Source organism: Coturnix japonica, chromosome 13 (assembly GCF_054131305.1).
Source record: "Coturnix japonica strain WE chromosome 13, WE-NBRP24, whole genome shotgun sequence".
NCBI classification, from domain to species: domain Eukaryota; kingdom Metazoa; phylum Chordata; class Aves; order Galliformes; family Phasianidae; genus Coturnix; species Coturnix japonica.
In genome coordinates this window covers 10,151,917-10,171,792 of record NC_140675.1, presented here as the reverse complement: position 1 = coordinate 10,171,792, position 19,876 = coordinate 10,151,917, and the positions used below count along the sequence as shown (strand labels likewise).

The following is a 19,876-nucleotide window of genomic DNA, read 5'->3' as shown; positions in this document are numbered from 1 at the left end:
TACTTTCAGGCACCTTGAACAGTAACACAGGACTCAGAAACAATACAATATTTATTCTTTCATCCTTTGAATATATAGAAGCAGTAAATAAAGTAGAATCCTTTGTGCATAATTCCCATTCTAGAAAATAACATACTTAGCCATGAAACTATGATATTTTCTACCTGATCTGAAATAAACAGCTTACATCTTCCGACACGTCCTTTTGCTCGGTCTCTCAGCTTGCTTTGCTGATGTGCTGCTCTTACAGCTCCTCTCTGCAGGGCTGATGTTCAGACCTTGTTGTTTAAACTCCCTCAGCTGCAAAGCAAAACTTCAGATGTCATCATAGAAATCCTTTCACAACTATATAATTGACTCTTGTGTTTGAAGAGGCGACTCTTATCTACGTATCTCCTTTCTAACCAGCATCTAATAATGGCCTTTTTCTGTGTGATGTTCCCTATTTATCCATCTGCTCGTGCTGGCAGCAGGACAAAGCTGAGTGGGAGAACAAGCTGACATAATGCAGTGCAGATATTTCACCAGTTGATTTTTACATCTTGTGGAAACATTGGTCCTTATGGTCATGTTGGGAGGATTGCCCTCTCTTTGCATGTGATATAGTCACAGAGCCCATGAATTTCAGGGCTTTTATTTCAGGACTCGATCAATATATCTGCATTCTAGATCTATGCACGGTGCATTTGGGCAGATGTCCTTTAGTCTTCCACCTGGCTGCTGCTTTGCAGAACGTGTTCCTATTGGTAGATCAGTGCCCACATTGCTGTATTTCAATGCATACCAGTTTGCACTGACTCTGCACACAGATCTGGACCCTACCAAGATGACTTAAAGCTCTCTTTCTTTCCCCATTTTGCACTGTTTACCTGAGAATTCTCCTCTAAAACATATAATGTTCCTCTCCTACCTCCAGCAAAGCCTCGATTTCTTTCTGGATCTGGGGCTTGCCTTCTTTTTTGCCTTTTTAAAAGCATTTCTCCTGTTCTGGGTCTGGTTTTTCTCTCTCTTTATTTTTTTTTTTTAGTTAGGATAATAAGGAGTGTGACTGTTCAAGGCACGTAACTTCATACTTCTGAATGAACTCATCAAGAATGGCTTAAATCAATAACTGCATAAAGTCTCAATGCAAAGTTGAAGCCGAGCATACTTTAACAAAAAGCTTTCATTCTTGCACAAAGTTTTAATTAGCCATCCTGTCCATCTTCCCACTTCAGTGCCTCAGAAAGGACACAAAGTTCTTTATGGACCAACTTTTCCATTAGTTTGAGGGAGTTTTGTGGTGTTTTCTTTTGTTGTTTTGTGTGTGCAAGAATTCAGATAAAAACCTTGGAACTTCCAGCAAATGTAGAAGAGAAAAAAAGGAAGGAAAACCCCATTTTGTGTGTGTGTGCAGTACAAGCAAGCTATGAATTAGGCTTGCAGTATCACTGTTTGGGGATTATGGTGGACTCTTAACCCGTGTTTCACTGCTGTTCTTACTGGAATTAAGCAATGTTACAAAAATATGAGTGGGGCAAGAAAACCCAGTCCAAAGAGGAAACAAACCTGAGAAAATGCTTTGGCTGCAGATTTTTACCTTAGTTAAAGTTGCTACGGGATATGTTTTGGTGTGCATCCTTACTAAGGCATTGCTACTATCACAGAAGCATACTTCTATGGCTGCAGTACTTCCTGCTCACATTAAGTGACATGCAAAGGGAGGAGTTGAAACAATATTTACACACACATAGGAACAGTCCCCCAGGTCCTACATGTTTCTACGTGTTAGATCAATGCAGATAGCAGACTAAATGTATTTTTCTTTCAGTCCTGCTAGCTGTATGATAGTCCAAGTTTGGGATCAAAAGAGAGAACAGTTGTCCTTCACAAGGCAGAAGAACCATAGGAAGTAGATTGAGAGTTCTTAGGAGAGCAGGTATTACTGGGACATCATTTCAGGGCTCGTAGGTGTTACTGGGATTTCAAGGTGGCTGTTGGTGCTGTGTGCCCTTCGGCAGCTCCGTATGACTTGAAGTATTCTGTCCCTGCATGGTTTGTGCAAACAGAGTATGAGTACCAGACTAGCACAGCTCTCTGAGAACAGCACTATTTCTGCAATATTCATCACGAGCTCATCCTTTGGAGTTCCAATGCTCATCTGTAATTTCAGTGTTGTCCTGAAGAGAATCATAATGTTATAAAATAGGCGGCATATAAATGCGGTTATGCTTATAATGAACACAGCAAGGTAAGTACAAATGTGCTGTTGTAAGGCTGGAGCTTCAGCAGGGGCTTCTTTAGCAAGGAGGGCAATAAAAGAGACTATCTGAAGAAATGATGGGATTCCAAATCCAAAGGTGAATTTAACGATCTCGTATTCAGGCCATGCAAATAATGGATCTAGTTGGCAGTCTGTTTCCACGTGGTAGTTATCTGTGCCAACCAGCACTGCTTCCATCAGTGACAAGCAGAAGGCACATAGCAGAACACATCCAATGCACACTATGGGGCGTTGGGTTACTTTGCTCAGAGCAGTCCTGGGTGGGAATCTCTTCAGTAACAGTGTGAGAAGCATCAACACCAAAGAGTGCTGAGAGCTGAAATAACTGAAATTGAACAGAAATGACAGGACGCTGCAGGCGAGGTGGGTCACTCTAATGTAGTCAGGTCTGTTGATGACTGTAAACGACAACAGAATCATTGTGGTGTTGCTGATGGTGAAGTGCAGGAGAAGCGAGTCTAAGTGTTCCATGGCTTTGTTCTGCACGTAATTCTTTATGAAAATGACCAGAATGCACACACCAGCTATCAGTCCTGTTGGCACAAAGAAGGCGATGTAACAGTGCATAAATCTTGATATGACATTCTGAGAAGCTATGAATGCTTCGATTTCTTCCAGGGAGGTGGAAGCCAGGCTCTTGCTTGGGTAGCTGATCCACGTCATGTTGTGAGCACTCATCCTTTCTGCCCACGGAAGTTAGAAACTGAAATGGATAAGGAAGGAGAAACAGGTGTTAAAAGTACACTTGGCAACATCTCTTCATTTGTGCATTACATACTTTGCAGAAGATCATTATTTTTCGCTCATGCTTAAGCATGAAAAAAAAACGATTAGCGGTGCATTATAAACCCCCCAGTAAAGTTCTGCCATAGAAGGATTTTTTGCAGCTGAGTTCTGAGCTCCTGAAGCTGGAGAAATTTAACAGTAACACGGATGGGCTGCTGGCTCTTAGTGGCCCTGGGGTATGTTGATACAGTAATTCTGGTACCTCTCAGTGTTTGGAGGATCCTTCAGAAGCCAATAACGTTCATAGGGAAACCTTGTATGTATGTTGAGTAATAGATACGTGTAAATATGTTTTATATGCTGTAAACATAAAGGACACATTTTCTTGTGCAGGTTAGTTCAGTAAATAACAGACTCAGTAACAAGAGTGCTACACTTGCAGTTGTATTTCATGCATCTTTCCCCCAAGGGATTCCAGTGATTTTAACTCTTACAGTGGAAGTAACTTTAAATTGGTAAAAGTTCGTAAAGATACATGGGTGTTTTCAGGCGCTGCTCATTATAGATAAGTCAGTGTCTTAATGCTGTTTGACAGTTCATTTGTGGTTGTTACCTCTGACATTACTTCACATTTCTGATATTTTTAATCTCTCCTCAAAATTGGAATTCTAATACTTTAATTCAAAAAGTTGACTTATCGAAGTGACTCTGATTAAGTGTATGTATATAATCTTATGTAATTATAATTGCATTTCTATAAAACCATAGAGTTATGTTTTGATTAAGCAGTGTTCTTTCCCTCTCTTTAAAGTCAGAGTTTTCCCTTTCTGGAGGTGCTGTTCCAGGGCAGGAGTGCAGGACATGCATGGAGAAGTTCTGTGTCACAAAGGGCTTTGGTCAGTGTAGATTTAGATGCAAAGTTATTGAGGATGTGCTTTAAATACAAGTAAATTCCTCATTAATCAAGTAGCTCCTGCAGAGACTGCTCCCCTTGGCTCTGTGGCTGTTCTTTATGTTGTCATGCATAAATGTGGTTGACTGTGCAACGTAGTCACTGCAGCCATGGAGCTTGTCAGGCCTACTCCTGGCTTCCATCTGCTGCTTTGGTTTCTCTTCATTTCCTGGAAATCTAAAGGCCACCAATGTCTGACTTCTACAACACATCTCTTAAACACTGTGGAGAAGCCTCCTCAGTGAAGCAAACAGTGTAAGTCTAACTTTGCCCTTCCATTAAAAGAGAGGTGAGAAGCAGAGCCTGATTGTGTTTGTGCAGAAGAAAAATAGCTCCATTTCCTGTTGATCAATGCTAGCAGCTGTAATGTGTTCTGAAATCCTTGCTGGTCAAATAAGATTACAGTTTATAGTGCAGGTAGTTACTCTTTCTTAAGTTACTCCAAGCACTGTCTCTATTCTTCTTTTAGAAAGTCACAATGGTAATGTCAGACTGTTTTCCTATTTGGTTATGATGCCTCACTAAGTATTTGAAAGAGAGCAAATGGCAGTTTTGCATTCTGGTTGTGCTAGGAAAGGGTGGTGTAACCTTTCTCTGCATCTCTTTGTATCAGAGGGGACAGCTTTAGAGAGCCCTTCAGCAACAGCACTTCTCGACCATAGGAAACAACTCTTAGAAATTCTAAGTCTTGACAGTTTTGAAATGTTCCCCATGTTCTAAGTTCATTCCTCACGCTGAACTGAATGTGGTTGCTCCCAGCATGTCATATTTGTGCTGTGCTTGCTGGGCCGGGTCCTTTTCTGCTTCCTGGAGCTGTCATTGTGCCCTGTGAATGCCTCAGGATGTGAATGAGTTCTTCCTCTCAGCTGATTAGGGGGAGAACTGACTTCATCGTTTCTATTTAGGCCCTGGTGACTGAGACCAATATCAAAATATCCCATCAGAGCTCCCATATATAGAAGCTGTGGCAGAACTTAGGCCTTTTCCTCAGGTTAATTAATGAGGGAAACTCCCAACATGCTGTTTGAGTCATGGTTTCCTGCATTGCCTTTCTCTAATAACACATCCTCTTCCTCACCTCAGCTCCCTCCCCCCACTTTATTTTAATTCATTTGCATGCTGTTAATCCTTCCTTCACACGGCTTCAGTTTTTGTTCTCTGAGGTTTGTCTGGCACTGTTTCCCCACCCGTATCCACCCTCCCTTTTGTGCAGGCGATGGAAGTGACTACATTCGGTTTCTACTGTCCGAAGCATTCTGCTTCACTTCCAATAGGTGGAGCTGAGGAAACGAGCACGATGTTTGCAGAAGTAGTTAAAAAATAGCAAGTAGTGAATAGCAGCTTTCAGTACCGAGAGGACCCAGTCTGTAAGGTCCCTTTACTTTCTTACCCCCTCATGCACTGGATGGTTAACTGCTGCAGCTGGCAAGTTTGGTCTCAAGGAAACTTCTGTTTGTTTAAAGTCTAGAAAGAAGAGCTCCTAAAACAGGGAGTTTCTGGCTGGCAGCTGAGCTCTCCCTCTATAAAAAGCCTGGGCAGGGCAGCCGGTCTGCCAGTAGCTTGGAGAAGGAGAAACTTCTTTCCCCCATCATCCAGCAATGCACACAGTGCTCCTTGTGCGACTGGGTATGGGCTGCACCGCCCTGCGGAAACGATGCTGGTGCTTTGGGGTGGGGGGTTAACACGTGTGTGAATTTGACCTTCCTGTTCAGGCTAAGTGGTGGGAAAATAATAAAGGTGGGGGGGGGGGGGGTTGGTTGCAGTGAAATATCATCTTCGTTTTTCTTGTAGTGGCACCACAACAAAATTTCTACACTTTGGGAAGTGTTTGAGGCTAAAGAGTTCCGAAATCCTACTCAAAACTTCTGAAAAACCGAAAGATTTTCCTTTTCCCAGAATATGAGTCAGCAATAACTGAGCATAATCTACAGCAGCACTGCCGGTGTGTTTCCTGCCTATAGAACCCTTACAACCCTGTTAGGATTATCCAGCAATCCCCATCCTTTAGCAGACTGCTCATAGGGAATTGCTGGAGTCTCTCATCCACGCCACTGAATGGGATTTCATCATCTCCCCATCGTCAGCTCGGTGGGAGTTCTGCATTTAGCAGAAAGCAGTTGTCAGATTCACTCCATTTAATGCTCGGCTTTATTCAGCTTTACGGGTATGTTTCTCAGTGACACTGTTTTGTCTGGTTCAAATGTTGTTAAAGAAGCAAACATTAATAAGTTTATAAAAGACAACCACAGCTTCACAATTCGCTTCTCTCGTGCTGAATAAAACATTGCATATCCAAAGTAAGACAAAGCACTTACCTTTCCAGGAAAATGCTCCACAGATACAATTAGCCGAGACTTGCACTGTGAATAGTCAGATGAGTTATAATCACTGTTTGGAGGCTGTAGCCCTTTCTATTCATGCAGATAGCAGTGTATGTATATCACAGTAACTTCTTTTGTCGCTGTAAATCGCGATGAAAAACTCCAGTGCTTGCTGGCTACAAAAACATTCAGTTCTGCAAGGGAAACAGGAACTGGGTTTACATCATTCAAACCCGTACACGTTGCATGTTTAGCAAACCTATGATTTCACCATGTGACTTTGAAAGTTCAAATTATCCTCTGCAGGGAGATATTTTAGAACAGTAAAGTAGTGTTTTGTCGCGGCCATTTCTGAGTCTGTGAGGCCATCCAGTGGAATTTCTGTCCTGCTCATGAAGCAGTTCGACGCGTGTCGGCCAGTCTTTGCTATTACTTTTTTTGGTAAGTGTGCTGTTTTAATTCCTCGGGCTCTTGAAAACCGGTTGAATAAATACAAATCCAAAGCCCTCGCTAAAGTGAGCAAGTATTGGATAAGAAACTACTGTGTGTCCCGGTTTAAAAACACGGCATGTTTTTATTTCTCTGTGTTCTGGCTCTTCGGACACCCCCAGGATTGTGCACATTCACCAGATTACTTTTCCAGATGCTCCGCAATGACCGTGAGGTGTTATAAGCCGTGATTTTGAGTCTGAAGTATGTTCTGAGTTGGGCTTAGCATCCATCTTCTTAGGGACTGTTTAATAGTATTTTCAAAACCTTAGATGGAAATGAGCAAGAAAAGATCGGCTCGTGATTATTCCTGTGCACACAGCCTTGTTGTTGGAAGGCATTAGCTGCACCGTGCTTCCTCATAGGAGCACATCCATGGCAAAGCAGGTTTTTTTTCTAATCCTCTAATGATTTGCTGTAGCTTTGGTCAGTGCTTTCTGTCTCCATGGTGTTTTACCTGCTGCATTTTAACAAGCATTATTGAAAAATGCGTGGAAAAAGACAAAGCACTTCAACAAAGCAGAATAAAACCAATGTGGGCTCAGAATGGGGCTTGCAGGTTGGCTGCAGGCACAGTGTCAGCCCAAGGTTTGTCCTTCCACCCAAAGGTGAGCATTGTTGCCACAAGTGCTTCTCTGAAACCAGATGTGGGTTGCTTCAGGCTCTGTGAAGTAGCTGTGCCCCAGAGCAGCTCTTCAGTAGCTCTGAGAAATGCGGTTTGCTCAGAGCTTGCACATGTTGTTCAGAACACCCCAGCTCCCACAAGGGCTTTGTTTTTGAACATCTTAGCATAGTTGTTTGTTGAACTGGGTGCATTGCTTCCCTTTCATTCTTAATAGTGTTTCCAAATCGCTATTGAAAAGCTTGAAGCAGGCTGGGTAGTGTACCTGTTCTGTATGGCACAGCTGGTCTGGAGGTGGACCCGAATCCTTGCTTCTTCTGTTGGTATCAATTTCGTGTAGTTAACAAGGGTAAATGAGTGCAAGTCAGGCAGATGTGTTTTACTGTTGGTTTTCCATGAGCTATGCAAATTTGAAGTGTCACCTTATCCTTTATATGGGACATAGGGCTGTGCAGAGATGCACTGAACTGTATAAACAATCCAATGGTTGTGCTGGAAAGGCAAGAGAATTTTAGGAAGTGTCTGGTCCTCAATTAGAAGACACTAACTTGCCTTTTTGGGTTTGAGAATGGATTGTGAGCATACACAGAGTAACACTGAACAGCCAGCTCTGACAGCACGGGGTCCCTCACCAGCACTTGGTTCTGGCTACAATTGCCTGCTGGGGTTCATCTGTTCCCAGTGTGCCCTTTGTGAGTACCAGTAAAAGAGAGAAAAATCATTGTCTGCACTAGAAGTTTAAGGGTGATTCAAATTGTCCTTCATAAAGCTTTATTCTGAGGTAATTAGCAGTCAGTCAGTGAAGGAGGAGTAACTCAAGTGAAGATAAGCCCCGGAACATCAGCACTGAGACTGCATTTCCTGTGTTTCAGTGGCAGCTTTTCTGCTAATGCAAAGTGTGAAGAAGAGCTGGGAGGGAGCTCATCTTCTAGTGAGAAAAATTATACAGAGAGAACCAGAAAAACAAAAAGAGAAAAGCTGTTTCTTACACATCCTGTCTTAAAAACAAACAAACCACCAAAGGGAAAGCTTGCATCTTCACATTTATGTTCACATTTACAAACATTATCCCATATCACCTGTTACTATCCAGCTGTATCTAAAGGAAAGAATGCTTATCATACTTTGACTGGGAGCAAGCAGCATGCTATAATATGGACGTTGATCCAAAGAAGAACATCAGAAGGTGTCCATGTTCTACAGGTGGAGAAGTTTGGGTACTGAGAAATGTGTTGTCTCTGTTGGTATCGTAACACCTATAAAAGGTGGTTTTAGCAGCAGCTCAGTGCTGTTACCATCACTGTTATTGCACTATTGAAAGAAAAGCAAGATGTTGCTGCTGTGAGGTCAGCTGGGTCTTTTCTTAAACAATAGATCAGTTCAGTTCCGTTTGCTTAAAGGATCACAGGGCACAAGTCATGAGAACAGCGGCAAAATAGGATGGGGTTGTATGAACCTTCAGAAAACTGCAAAAAACAAAGGTGCTTGAATGTCTGCTTGCATTATTTTCACACTATCTGTATGAGTTATATGTTGATTACTGACTAGCATGTGTGTGTGCTCTCAGTGGATAAGGTGAGTGTCATAATTGTATTCAGCATAGGGCAGAGGCAGCTTCTCTTGCCTTTCTGGTGGATGGTTATTAAGGAAAGTGTCCCTTTGTTTTCTGATGGGCTGTTTTGGAACATCCAATGGTTGTTACTGCCTGTTCCCAGCAAGCTGTGATGAAAAGTGATGTTGTGTTACTGGAATTATGAACTGAGAAACAACCTACATTTTTCCTGGAGATATTTTTTGGTCAGCTATCATGTGTTTCCATCCCTCTAGTGTAATTATCCAACAAATATAACCTGAGCGTGGGATGCTGACCGCAGGGAGGCCAGGGGAGGCTCAGTGTGCTGAGCTGGCTGTGCAGAGCTTCTCTTGGTGGCACTTGGGCACCTTAGGGCTTGTGTCAATGCACTGACTCCTGATTCCTGCACAGGGGATCTGCCTTGGGCTGACATTTTCTTAACTAACTTATTCTGTATTATTATTATATTATTATTTTGAGAAGAGCATCTATTCTAAGTCTATTGTTATAGTGACACACGATTGAGAGTCACTCTAAAATTGTTCTCCTCGTTTGGTCTGTTATTCAGCAGCAAGCAAATTTGCATCCTCAGTTAAAAGAGCACGGAACTTCGGGCCTTTGAGGTAAAAAATAAAGCCAAACAGAACAACAAGGAAGCCTGTACACAAAGCCAGGAGCTGCCAGCTTGGAGAGCTAAAGGAATTCTGCTTGTGGATGGATTTTAGAATAAAAACCATGTCTTTGTTGTTTCTGAGTTCATTGTAAGTTTGTGGGGGTTTTGTTTGCTTGCTGGCTTCTTGATTTCTTCTTCTGTAAGTGGAATTGAGATGCTTCATGCTTCTGTCATGTAACTACGGCATATGGGACTCAGCGGTGGCATTTGGATATGTGGATGCTTTGAGCTCCTTTGGTCAGCTCACTGCAGAGCTGGTTCATCTCTTTATTAGACAGACAAACTGATTGTAAGGTACGTGGAGCCATGTGGATTTGTGGAATTTAAACTGTCTGCTTGGATAGGGTTCAAAAAGCACGAGCTGGTGATGTGGGTACACAGGCACTGGTATTAATAATTGCCTGTGCCTCTGAGGCTGCTCCTAAATCAACATTGCTGCCTCTTATTCTAGAACGGCCGTGCTCTGTGCTGGGTTATCACTGCTGTCACATCTCAGGTTTGCTCACCCATGATTCCCCATTAGTGATTTTATATTGGCTTATTTGGGCATTGTTTGTTGTTTTATAAACAGTGTTTTCTTACTGTTATTCTACAGTGATGTTTCCATCAATCACAAAGTAAAGATGGGTAGATCATGTAGGTAACTCCCCAGTGAGGGCTGAAAATGGCTGTATTTCCAGATCATGCTTTAATGAGGGGTGGAAAACATCTTTCTCAAACAGTATCTTCTATAAAAGAACAGGGCTCTGCGTAGCCCTGCAGGTGTTAGAATGGTTATTTAATTTACATAGGCTGTGCTGAAAGGTTTCAGAAACTTCTTTATTAATAATGAACGAAATCTATTTCATTTTGAATTAGTGAAACCGTAACTTAATTGGGAAGAATTACGATGCTCTGGAGCTGGCTGGGAATGGCACTTTGATCTCTGAGCATCTTGTCTATGGCAGTGCTTAGTGCCAGATGGTTCAGATCAAACACAAGAAACATCTGCTTTAAAAAAAACCTAAATATTTACATCTTCTGAATAATCAGACTTCATAGTCTGGTTAAATGTCCTGCAGTGAGGTTAAAAACACAGCGACCCATTGTTGAGGCTTGTTTCTTACAACAGAATTTTCCCTTACATACCTTGTTGTTTCAGCAGCTTTGTAGCAGTGATGACTGATTTTGTTTCTTCTTCCACGTGCTTGCAGGCGGGACCTTCTGGTGTGTACGTTTATAACCAGAAACTCATCTAATATTGTTACCATTGTGAACATAAATGCTTTTAGTAGTTGTATGTATCACACCATCTTTATGACGTGCATGTTCTGTTAGTGACCACCAGGTGGTGTCTGTACAACAGTTTTGATCCTAGAATTCACATCTAAAATACCCTTTGTTTGAAAGGTGAGGTAAGAAACAAGTGTGGAAATACTGCCAGCTCCAAGATGAATTCTAGCTTAAATTTGCAAATGTATGTGCTAATATTAGGGTTTTAGTTTGGTTGTATCATTGGTAACACATAGTCTTACATAGAAGCGATGAGTCCAAGAACCTCCTGTTGAAATCAGGGGGGATTTATGACTTTAAAAAACCCCTTTAAATTGGGAGATTAATTCTGCATTTTTAGAAGTTGGCTTGATCCAGAGCTGAGAGTTTTCCTGTGTTTTTATAGCAGCATTATTCCTGCTGTTGGCTCTAATTAAACTCGCAGATACCTTTCCTTAGGTTGGCTCTAATTGGGAATCCTTTCCTACCAATCCTTTCTCCAGCACTCTGAGTCGGGAGTATCAGTGCTGCTGCTTATTTCTGTCTTCACACAAAGCATCATCAGGTGCTTTATGACCAGAAAGAAAATCCATTTCCTCTGGTTTAAAAACTTTTTGTTCTGGGGAACTTCTGATAGGAAGGTTTGTCTTTTTCTTTTCATAAAGCATTTGAATATTGAATTGTTAATACTCTGATAGGAATCTGGTATCATTTAAGTCTTTTCCTGTCATGATTTGTAACAAGACACGAGCTGTCTGCTGAGGACTGCAAGGAAATGTGTTTTGTGAATGTACTTAGAAGTGCCATTCTTTAGAAGGGAGGAGCATGAGGAAATGGCCCACACTTCCCAGGTAAGGAAAAGACTTGGCAGGAAGGAAGTGGAGTGATGAAATAGATAATAAATCCACTGCTCTCCTACAGGATGAGAATGTATTCAAAATACGTCGGGGTGTTTTGATATATAATGGAAAGTGGAGGGAAATACGATGGGAAACATTTCACACTTGAGTCTGCACAGCTGGTTTTGTGCATTCAGTTGCTTTCACTTGGAAAAAGTGTTGCATGATATGGTTAAGAAATACACAAGGTTTTACTTATCAAAAAGCTGTGAGTATTAATCTTTGAGCATATGTTTCAGATTCATCAGTGTGTTGAGCACTTTACAGCTGCAGAAGCTGAGGCCCAACTCAGTGCTTCTTGAAATGCTTCGTTAAGAGAAGAACTGAGAGTGGCACTAAGCCAGATTCCGCTTTTGTTTTCAGTTACCAGCCCTGTGTCATTGCAGGGCAGCCCATGAGCAGGTCTCCAGCCTGGCCAGCAGCCTGCTTTCAATTGTAATTAGCAATGGTAAGTAATTTTTTACCTATGTATGTATTCACAGCATACAAAAAAAAAAAAAAAAGAGAACCAAATCTTGGTTATTATATTTTTCAATGTCACTTCCCCTTTTTCTGGTATAGGTGTTGTATTTTCTTGGTAACCTTGGTGCCTGTTTTCCTGTAATAGAACAGTTAAGTGCTTTCTGTCTGGGTGCCAAACTATGGCTGTCCTCAGTGAGAACTCCCTGTGCTCACAGACAAGCGCTGATTCTGCTGCCACATTGGTACAGTTCAGCCTCATGTAAACCTACTGACTTGCCTGGATGGTACATTGAGTTTACACTGATGATAGTTGGGTTTACTCACACAAAGAGCAGGAACTGACAAGCACGTGGCCAATGTACACATTAACCACCGACTTTGTGTTTCTGGCACCAATTTTTCTGTCCTATTAGTTGCAAAACTCATTATGCTGAATAAAGCTGCGACTTTTTGCCTTCATTCCCAGCCAACTTCACGCTATGGCATAATTAGATTTTAATGATGTAAAAAATTATGACCTAGAAAATCTGACAATTCACCACGCCTGGTTTGACATCCAAGTCACGCAGCTGTGATGTTTTGGTTCAGTGAAGCAGCACAGCTTTAGCCTTGCCTGCAAGTAGCCCTTTTGTCCAAATAAAAACACCTCTCACCAATCAGGTAGGTTTTAACACATTTTATTAAGTCTTAGGAGTCAGTAGTTTCTTTGCCAACAGACCATTTTGTGTAGTTCTTTGACATGATATGGAAGACCACGTTTCTTTATTTTGAGCAGAACCAGGAATTCTCCTATGGTTGGTCACTTTCTTTCCTTGACTGAACATTACGTCTTCATAGACCATCTCAATTTGATTCCTAAATGGAAACTTTTGAAACCCTGCTGGGTTCATCAGCACAGACCTGACTTAAACTGTCTGTGTTAATACCTCCAGCAGAAGCAGAGATGAACATCTTTGTTAGTTCATTGATTTGACGTAATTGGCTCTTCTGGAGGAGGGCTATAAGCTGCAGCTCATCTCAAACATGCAGCTGAATTTTGTAAGAAAACAGCACTATTAATAATGGCACTTAAGTAGTGCTTCCTTTCTAATACCAGTGCTCTACCTAGAACTACCTAATACACACTGAACCACACAGTACATGTTACTGTTCAGAGGCTTGCACTTAAATGATACATTTGCTTTAAGAAATAATTTAATAAATTATTTGAAAATTATTTTTTCATTCTTAGGCTGATTTTTATGTTGCATACGTGCAGTATTTTCTTCATATTTAAATGCAAAATAGGCAAGGCCCTGTTTACAGTCATCAGAAACCTTCGGGTATTCAAATGGAAAGGCCTCACCCTTGAGAACTTTGTATATTATAAACTTGCCCATAAAGGTTCCTCTATAGTTATATTGCTGTGCATCTCCTTAAGTATTTTAATGCACTTGCTCAAGCACTGCTTCAATATATATTGTGAAGTTCTTGTGTTGTGGGATATTGCTTTTTAAGGGACATCACATGAGAGCACTGGAATCGAGTTCAGAATTTCAGGGAACAGCAGCCAGTCCATTCCATGGCACAATTTCTTTGAGGCAAATGAGACCTCTAATTCACTCTTAAAAATACCTGAGTTTCTGTCAGTCTTGTTCATTAAATTATCAGTACTCCTTGCCTATATGGTTGTGATCACATTTAGTGTATTATCAGGGATGCACACAAACACAGCTCTGCTGCAGTAAGAAGGATCTTTAGGGAAAAAAAAAGCAAAATTGATGTTTCAAGGGTAGATGAAATCAGACTTGTTCCTTCTCCATCTTTTGAGTAGCAGCTTCCATTTTCTGTGCAGTTCTATTTGTGATGTCAGGCTGTTGGATGAAGTTGAGCTGTCATGAAGGAGGTGGTGTTGGGAAGTACCGTGTGTGCAAGGCCAGGCATGAAAGGAGCAGGAGCAGAATGAAACTGAATAGCACATTTGGGTTGAGAAAAAGAAAAAAAGATATGATGAAAGAGTCATGGCCTGGCAATTTAACCTGCAGAGGAAAGAAGAGAACTAAATGTGACAACATGCTTAGACACAGAAAGTAGTGTGTCTTGGGAAGAGGGGAAATAGACTCAGGGCAGCAGCACAGCAGTTACATCCATCCTTGTGCCTCCTGCTCAGCCCACTGCCCTGGCCATGTCCCAGCTCCACCAGGCTCTGCTGACATCAGGTTTGCCAGTTCCTCTCTGCTGCTGTTTGTTTTCCTGCCCCGTGGGTCAGAATTTCTTTAGCAGCTTTTCTGTGAGCAATGTGACGCGGTGCTTTAGGATGCCCTGAGTTCCCCTGGAGGGAAGATGAGTCTCTGCTTGCTCAGCAGTTCCAAGGAAAGATTTGCTGTGAACATCTGTGGGCGTGAGCTTGAATGCTTAAAATGAGCGTAGCTTGCAATTCTGAGAATATATCTCAAGTTAAGAGAAAAACAAAACCAAAAAGGTTATGGAAACCAAGAAGCCAGTATTATGTCTGCAGACAGGCATAAATTAGAGTGTGAATGGACATGGTGATAAGGAAAGGCTTCCTTCCATGAGGTTGGTTTAATCAGCAGGCTGACATGGTGAAGCAAAGCAATGTGATTGTGCTGGCTAGCTTTCATGGGCAGAAACCACAACACAAATAGGTGACTTGCTGTGTAGGCCTCAATGGTCGAACAAGTTCACTGAGATAAAAGTGGTATTGAAAGCTAAAGAGCAATGGATGAGCAGGGTGTTGATAATGTAAGAGATGATGGTACATGAATCAGATAAGTGAAGATGGCTGTGAGAAGAATGACTCAAATTATGTTGAAAAGAGGGAGAAGATCTGAGAAAAGTGTTCCTCACCTCATTCCCACTTAAAACTTAATCATTTTCCGATGCTTATAAATTATGACCAACGATGAGATCAGATTACACAGTAGAAAAGGTTTCATTCTGTTTTTACTCTATGGTTTTTCTATACCAGAGGCTGAGAACCCCCTTCTTTTCACTGAAGTCTTGCTGAACAATTTGTGTTGTGACAGATAAAGCAAAGAAATGATTTGTGGCAGGCAAAGAAGTCCTGCTGTCCCTCAACCAACAGGAGAATATCAGTGTAACCTCTGTCCCCTCTGCTATCACCAATGCAACAACAGCTGCAGGTAGTTGTTTGAGTCAGGGTAGTTTTGTTTCCAGCAGCACTTTGTATTTCTCTGTATTTCTTCGAACACTGGGAACTGTGTTGTTTTTTTCCATCCCCACTGTGAAATACAGAAACTGTACTTTTGTTGAGTATTTATGAATCAAGTTGGGAGATGCTCCATTTTGTCCCAGGTCGACAAGAAGGTGACACTGAGTGGAATTCATATGTACGTGGGCTGCTCCAGATGTAATGCCTCCTATTTATTTCCATGGAAAGCACTACAAAGAGCATAAAAGATTGCTTGGCAGAGCAAATTCTCAGCTACCTAACTATTTTTCAGCACTGTCACCACCATGAGCTGTGCATTTTTGCCAGCAAACATGAAGTGAGTGCATGTTGTGCTTGTCAAAATCCACACCCGTGTGAGCGACCAGAATCAGTGTCACTGCTGGAATGCATCGCCCACCCCTCGCTGTGCTCACATGCACCATTTGGTCTCCACAAACATTCAGCAAGCATTGACGGATATCAGTGAGTGCTATTTTTTTTTCCACGTGGAGGAATTCAATTCCACACCTTTGGTTTTGTACTCACTTCCAATGTCAGATACCACTTTGTCAGAGTGCCCCTCTGCTGCCATCTGTCACACGGCAACAACATGTCACATGAAATTGTTGGGAAGGTTCAGCCTCTACTGCCATCCCACCAAGAACCACCTCTGACATCGCGGACCAACAAAATAAAACAGGAGGCATTACTTTTCGAGCACCCTTCGTATTATTCCCATCTTAAAACCTCGTATGCATTGGAAGACTTCTTTCTGGCTCCCGAACTTCCAGTGATCCCCGAGATTAAAGAGATTTCAGTTTATTTGTAGTGAACGTATCCCTTGAAAATAAAAAATGTTAATCATAAACATATTTATTTTTAAGATAATTACTCTTGTTACATGAACATATGTGGACCATAACACTTAGCCAGACATTCTTTACTCGTTAAGTTTCGATTTAAGTTTGTAAACCACCGCGTCCTTCATCTTAATACGTGGAACAAAAAAATCTCTCAATTCCCCTAGAATTAGTTAATAAATATTTCTGAATTCCTGAAATGCCTTAGGATGCAAACAAAGCACCGGAAGAATAAAACACGTTATTGTTATAACTAGGACAAAAACTGCTTTACCATACGTGTTAATAGCTTAGGTTAGGCCTTGTGAGGATACGGTTTCTGAAAGTGGTGGATTATGGAATTCAGTGATGGAGAAAGAAATTAAATAATTTAATTTATAATTAACATTTACTATTTGGACATGTTTAATTGGGGGATATCACCTCTAGCAAACATCACCCGTATCATCTTCATTGAAAAAATACCATTTACTTCATCCAGGATAGCACAGTTGCTTCTTTGTACAGAAAACAAGGTAATGCCTTTTTCCCTACAAGGTACAAGGTGCTGTGTGTTCAGTCGAGATTTCCATCAACTGCTTAGTGATTCGTTCAGACAGGAATATTAGGATGATGGAGACAGAGCTTACGCTTTGTAAGCAGTTCAGTGCACTGAGTGTCAGACGTCACAGGTATTACAGCACGTAGGCCAGAGTCTTACAGATCTCAGCAAACACTCAACGTTTGGGAAGCTAAGACTCTTTCATTCATCAAAGGCTCCTCTTGGTTGAAGCTCTGACGTTGGTGACTCTGAGTGCCAACGCAGCCATATCACAGCCTGAGAACTGCAGTAACAGAGCACCAGAGGTGTTTAATGCCTATGTCATGACTTGCTGTACTACTGTGCGTTCGTGAGAGCACCCCTGATTCCCACAGTGTATCTTTTTAAGCAGCCGTCGCAATTTGTTGGGGAAGTTTTTGTTAATGTATCTGTAAAGCAAAGGCATTACAAAGCTGCTCGAGAAAGCCAAGAATTTGGATAAAACCATGGTAAAATGTAATATTCTAATGTAGTTTTCATCTGCAGCTCCTCCTCGTGCGTAAGTAAATGTGCTTACCAAAAGGGTAACATAATAGGGTGTCCATAACGCGAACTGTGTACAGACTGTGGCAATCAAAAGCCTGTGCACTGATGGGTCTAATCGTCCAGTGTCTTGATCCAGTGGTGTGGCCTCTTTGCGTATTCGCAAGATCAGAATAAGTGCATACAGTACAGCGACAGCTGGAACAACATACCCGATAAACACCATAATGGCATCCGCTGCCTCTTTGTTCTGCATCTTGGAGCATTCAATTATTTTAGTGGATACGTGGTTGCAGACGTAGAATAGAAGAGATGAGAAACTTGTGAGCATGGCTCCGCCCCATATGAATCCACAGACGTGCTTGGTGTTGTACACACTGGACATGTAAGTTCTAGGTAGAGCACGTTCGATGTAGTAGTCCAGACTGAGTAATGTCGTAGAGTACATGGTAACCAAAGATGAGACGTTGAACAAAATAAGCAAGGTGATATAAACTTCATTGTTAGAATTCCAGATGGCCCATTTTGTATTGGCGAGACCTAGAAGGTACATTGGTGCCAAGGCGTTGATGATGAGTCCGGCGATGGCCATATTGACAAAGTAAACATCGGGCATCGTCATAGTAGCTTTGTTGTACAGGTTGACCAGGACCAGCAGGCCGTTGTAGCAAAGGCCAATTGGGAAACATATAATGAGGTAGAGAAGGGAAAAGATGGATAGCACAAAGTGGAAGTCCTGGCAGAGATGCTGGTCCTCGCTGTTGTCAGTGATGTTTAAGGTTTCACAGCTCCACATAGTGATTTCAGCTCTTGTGTCTTCTCTGCTGGTTACCAGCTTCTCTGTAGAGAGAGAAATAGGAATAGCATTCAGATATTGCAGTGTGAGTGAAATGGAGTGTTATACAAAGAGAACATACTTAATGTCACACAGCTCACATGACCAATTAGTTTAAGGTCAGTGAGGGAAATTCTTTTCCATCTCACTATCAGAAAGTCACCCATGGTTCAAAATTTTCAGGTAACTGGTAAATGAATGTACAGGTTTAAATTCCTTAGAAGGAAATTAGTGGCAGTGAGTTGATACAAGATATTCAATAGATGTCAGACATAAACATCATATCTTTAAAGGAAACATCAATGTGATGCACATCAATATCAGTACTTTACATTATGAAACAGCGCCTTTATTTAATACTACACAAATGTGGTTGCTGAGGAATATAAGAGGAGCTGCAGATCTCAGCAATGAGATGGAAAGTAGAGCTCTGCATGGTGTTATGTTGTAAATACAAACAAGTTTCCTCTCAAAACAATTGTTAGAAGGCACAGCTGAGGCAGTCTGGTGAATGGATGCTGGGTCAGTCACTGGTAAGGCAACAGGAAACTGGGAAATGAGGTGGAAGGCTTTGTTTTGGTTTTTGTTGGCTTTTCTTTACAAGTCTCTATTCAGGTTTCAAACCTACAACCATTTAGTACAGGAAAAACAATGGACCTTTGTAGTCTAGGGAACCTAATAGGAGGGCAGCCTGAATTTCCAAGAAGCCAGGAATTAACTATCATTTCCTCCCAAAATCGCTTAGATTCTTCAAAAAGTAAGCTAATATCAATAGTTGTTACCCAACTATCCTTTGTCATCAGAAGTCTGAGGACTCCTCAAAGCAATCAACTCCAAAATGCAGAAATAATTAATCTCTAAAGCAATTTCTAAGGTACAACTGGAAACATTCCAGGCCTTCAGATCATGGCTGTCATTCCTGCCAGGCCTTTCCTGGGACAGCATGGCAGGTGATTTCCCATGTCAGGTGTAGTCTGAGATAGTCAGATACGCAGCATTGTGTTCTTTCAGCAGGTACAGGAAAGTACACAAATGCATTCTTTCCAGAGAGAGAACAAGATTCAGTTGAATCCACGTGAAGCATTGTGCAATGAAAATGAATGTCACTGGACGACATACTGTACTCAATGAGCCATATGGCTGAAGGATACAGTATGGCTTTTGTAACCACTGGGAGATGTGCAGTTCCATCTCTGTAATGTTGATCCTCTGACACTTCAGCTGAAATCCAGAAGAATATATTCCAGAATCGCATCCAGTTCAGTTTTATTTCCCACTGCAGTTGTTTTGTGTGCATTTTCTTCTAACAGCACATCCAGATAGCAGGATGGAACACAGCCACTTAGCTGGGCAGACGAACCTTTATTCCACAGTCCAATGCTGGATTTTCTCAGGTAAGGGATGTCTTTAACTAGATGCAGGTCTGTTGTATGCAGAAACTTATTTCACCTCTTGGATAAAATCCTCCTTTTTGTTTGTGATCTCAAACCAGTTCTTTAGCATGAGTGTCTCATAGATGAACAAACTGTGGTATCTTTATACCATCCCTTAATCCTCATTCTATTTTGAACGCTGTAAACAACCCAGTGTGTCTTCAGGAAGCATCTGGTGTTTGAAAACTTTAAAAAAGAAGGAAAGCTATCTCGTACAGTCAAAGGCAACCAAAATCCCATTGCATTGAACTGCTCTGGCTCGATTCAAGCAAAGCAGCAGAC

At 41.6% G+C, this 19,876-nt stretch overlaps 3 protein-coding genes across 9 annotated transcripts in view; 1 reads left to right on the top strand and 2 right to left on the bottom strand.

The window, feature by feature from the left end:
* The window catches only part of CHLSN (cholesin), a 91,762-nt gene that overhangs the window by 19,451 nt on the left and 52,435 nt on the right, over positions 1-19,876 (top strand). Inside the window, exon 1 of one of the 4 annotated variants that reach the window (XM_085513861.1) lies at positions 6,591-6,703. The exons of the other annotated variants lie outside the window; for them this stretch is intronic. The gene's annotated coding sequence lies outside the window, so the exon portion shown is untranslated. Of the gene's footprint in view, positions 1-6,590; positions 6,704-19,876 lie in introns of those variants that run through there. 4 annotated transcript variants of the gene reach the window in all.
* Positions 34-6,535, bottom strand: LOC116654085 (uncharacterized). Its single transcript, XM_032447607.2, has 2 exons — positions 6,257-6,535; positions 34-2,966 (listed from the first exon to the last, which is right to left on the bottom strand). Exon 2 carries the CDS (start codon positions 2,939-2,941, stop codon positions 1,922-1,924), a length of 1,020 nt encoding a protein of 339 aa, XP_032303498.2. The 5' UTR covers positions 2,942-2,966; positions 6,257-6,535; the 3' UTR covers positions 34-1,921.
* Positions 16,261-19,876, bottom strand: part of GPR146 (G protein-coupled receptor 146) — a 31,673-nt gene continuing 28,057 nt past the window's right edge. For all 4 annotated transcript variants that reach the window (XM_015876526.3, XM_085513854.1, XM_015876527.3 and 1 more), the window contains one exon: positions 16,261-18,166. In XM_015876526.3, the coding sequence (XP_015732012.1) occupies positions 17,121-18,122 (1,002 nt within the window). In that variant the 5' untranslated portion in view covers positions 18,123-18,166 and the 3' untranslated portion in view covers positions 16,261-17,120. The remainder of the gene's footprint in view (positions 18,167-19,876) is intronic.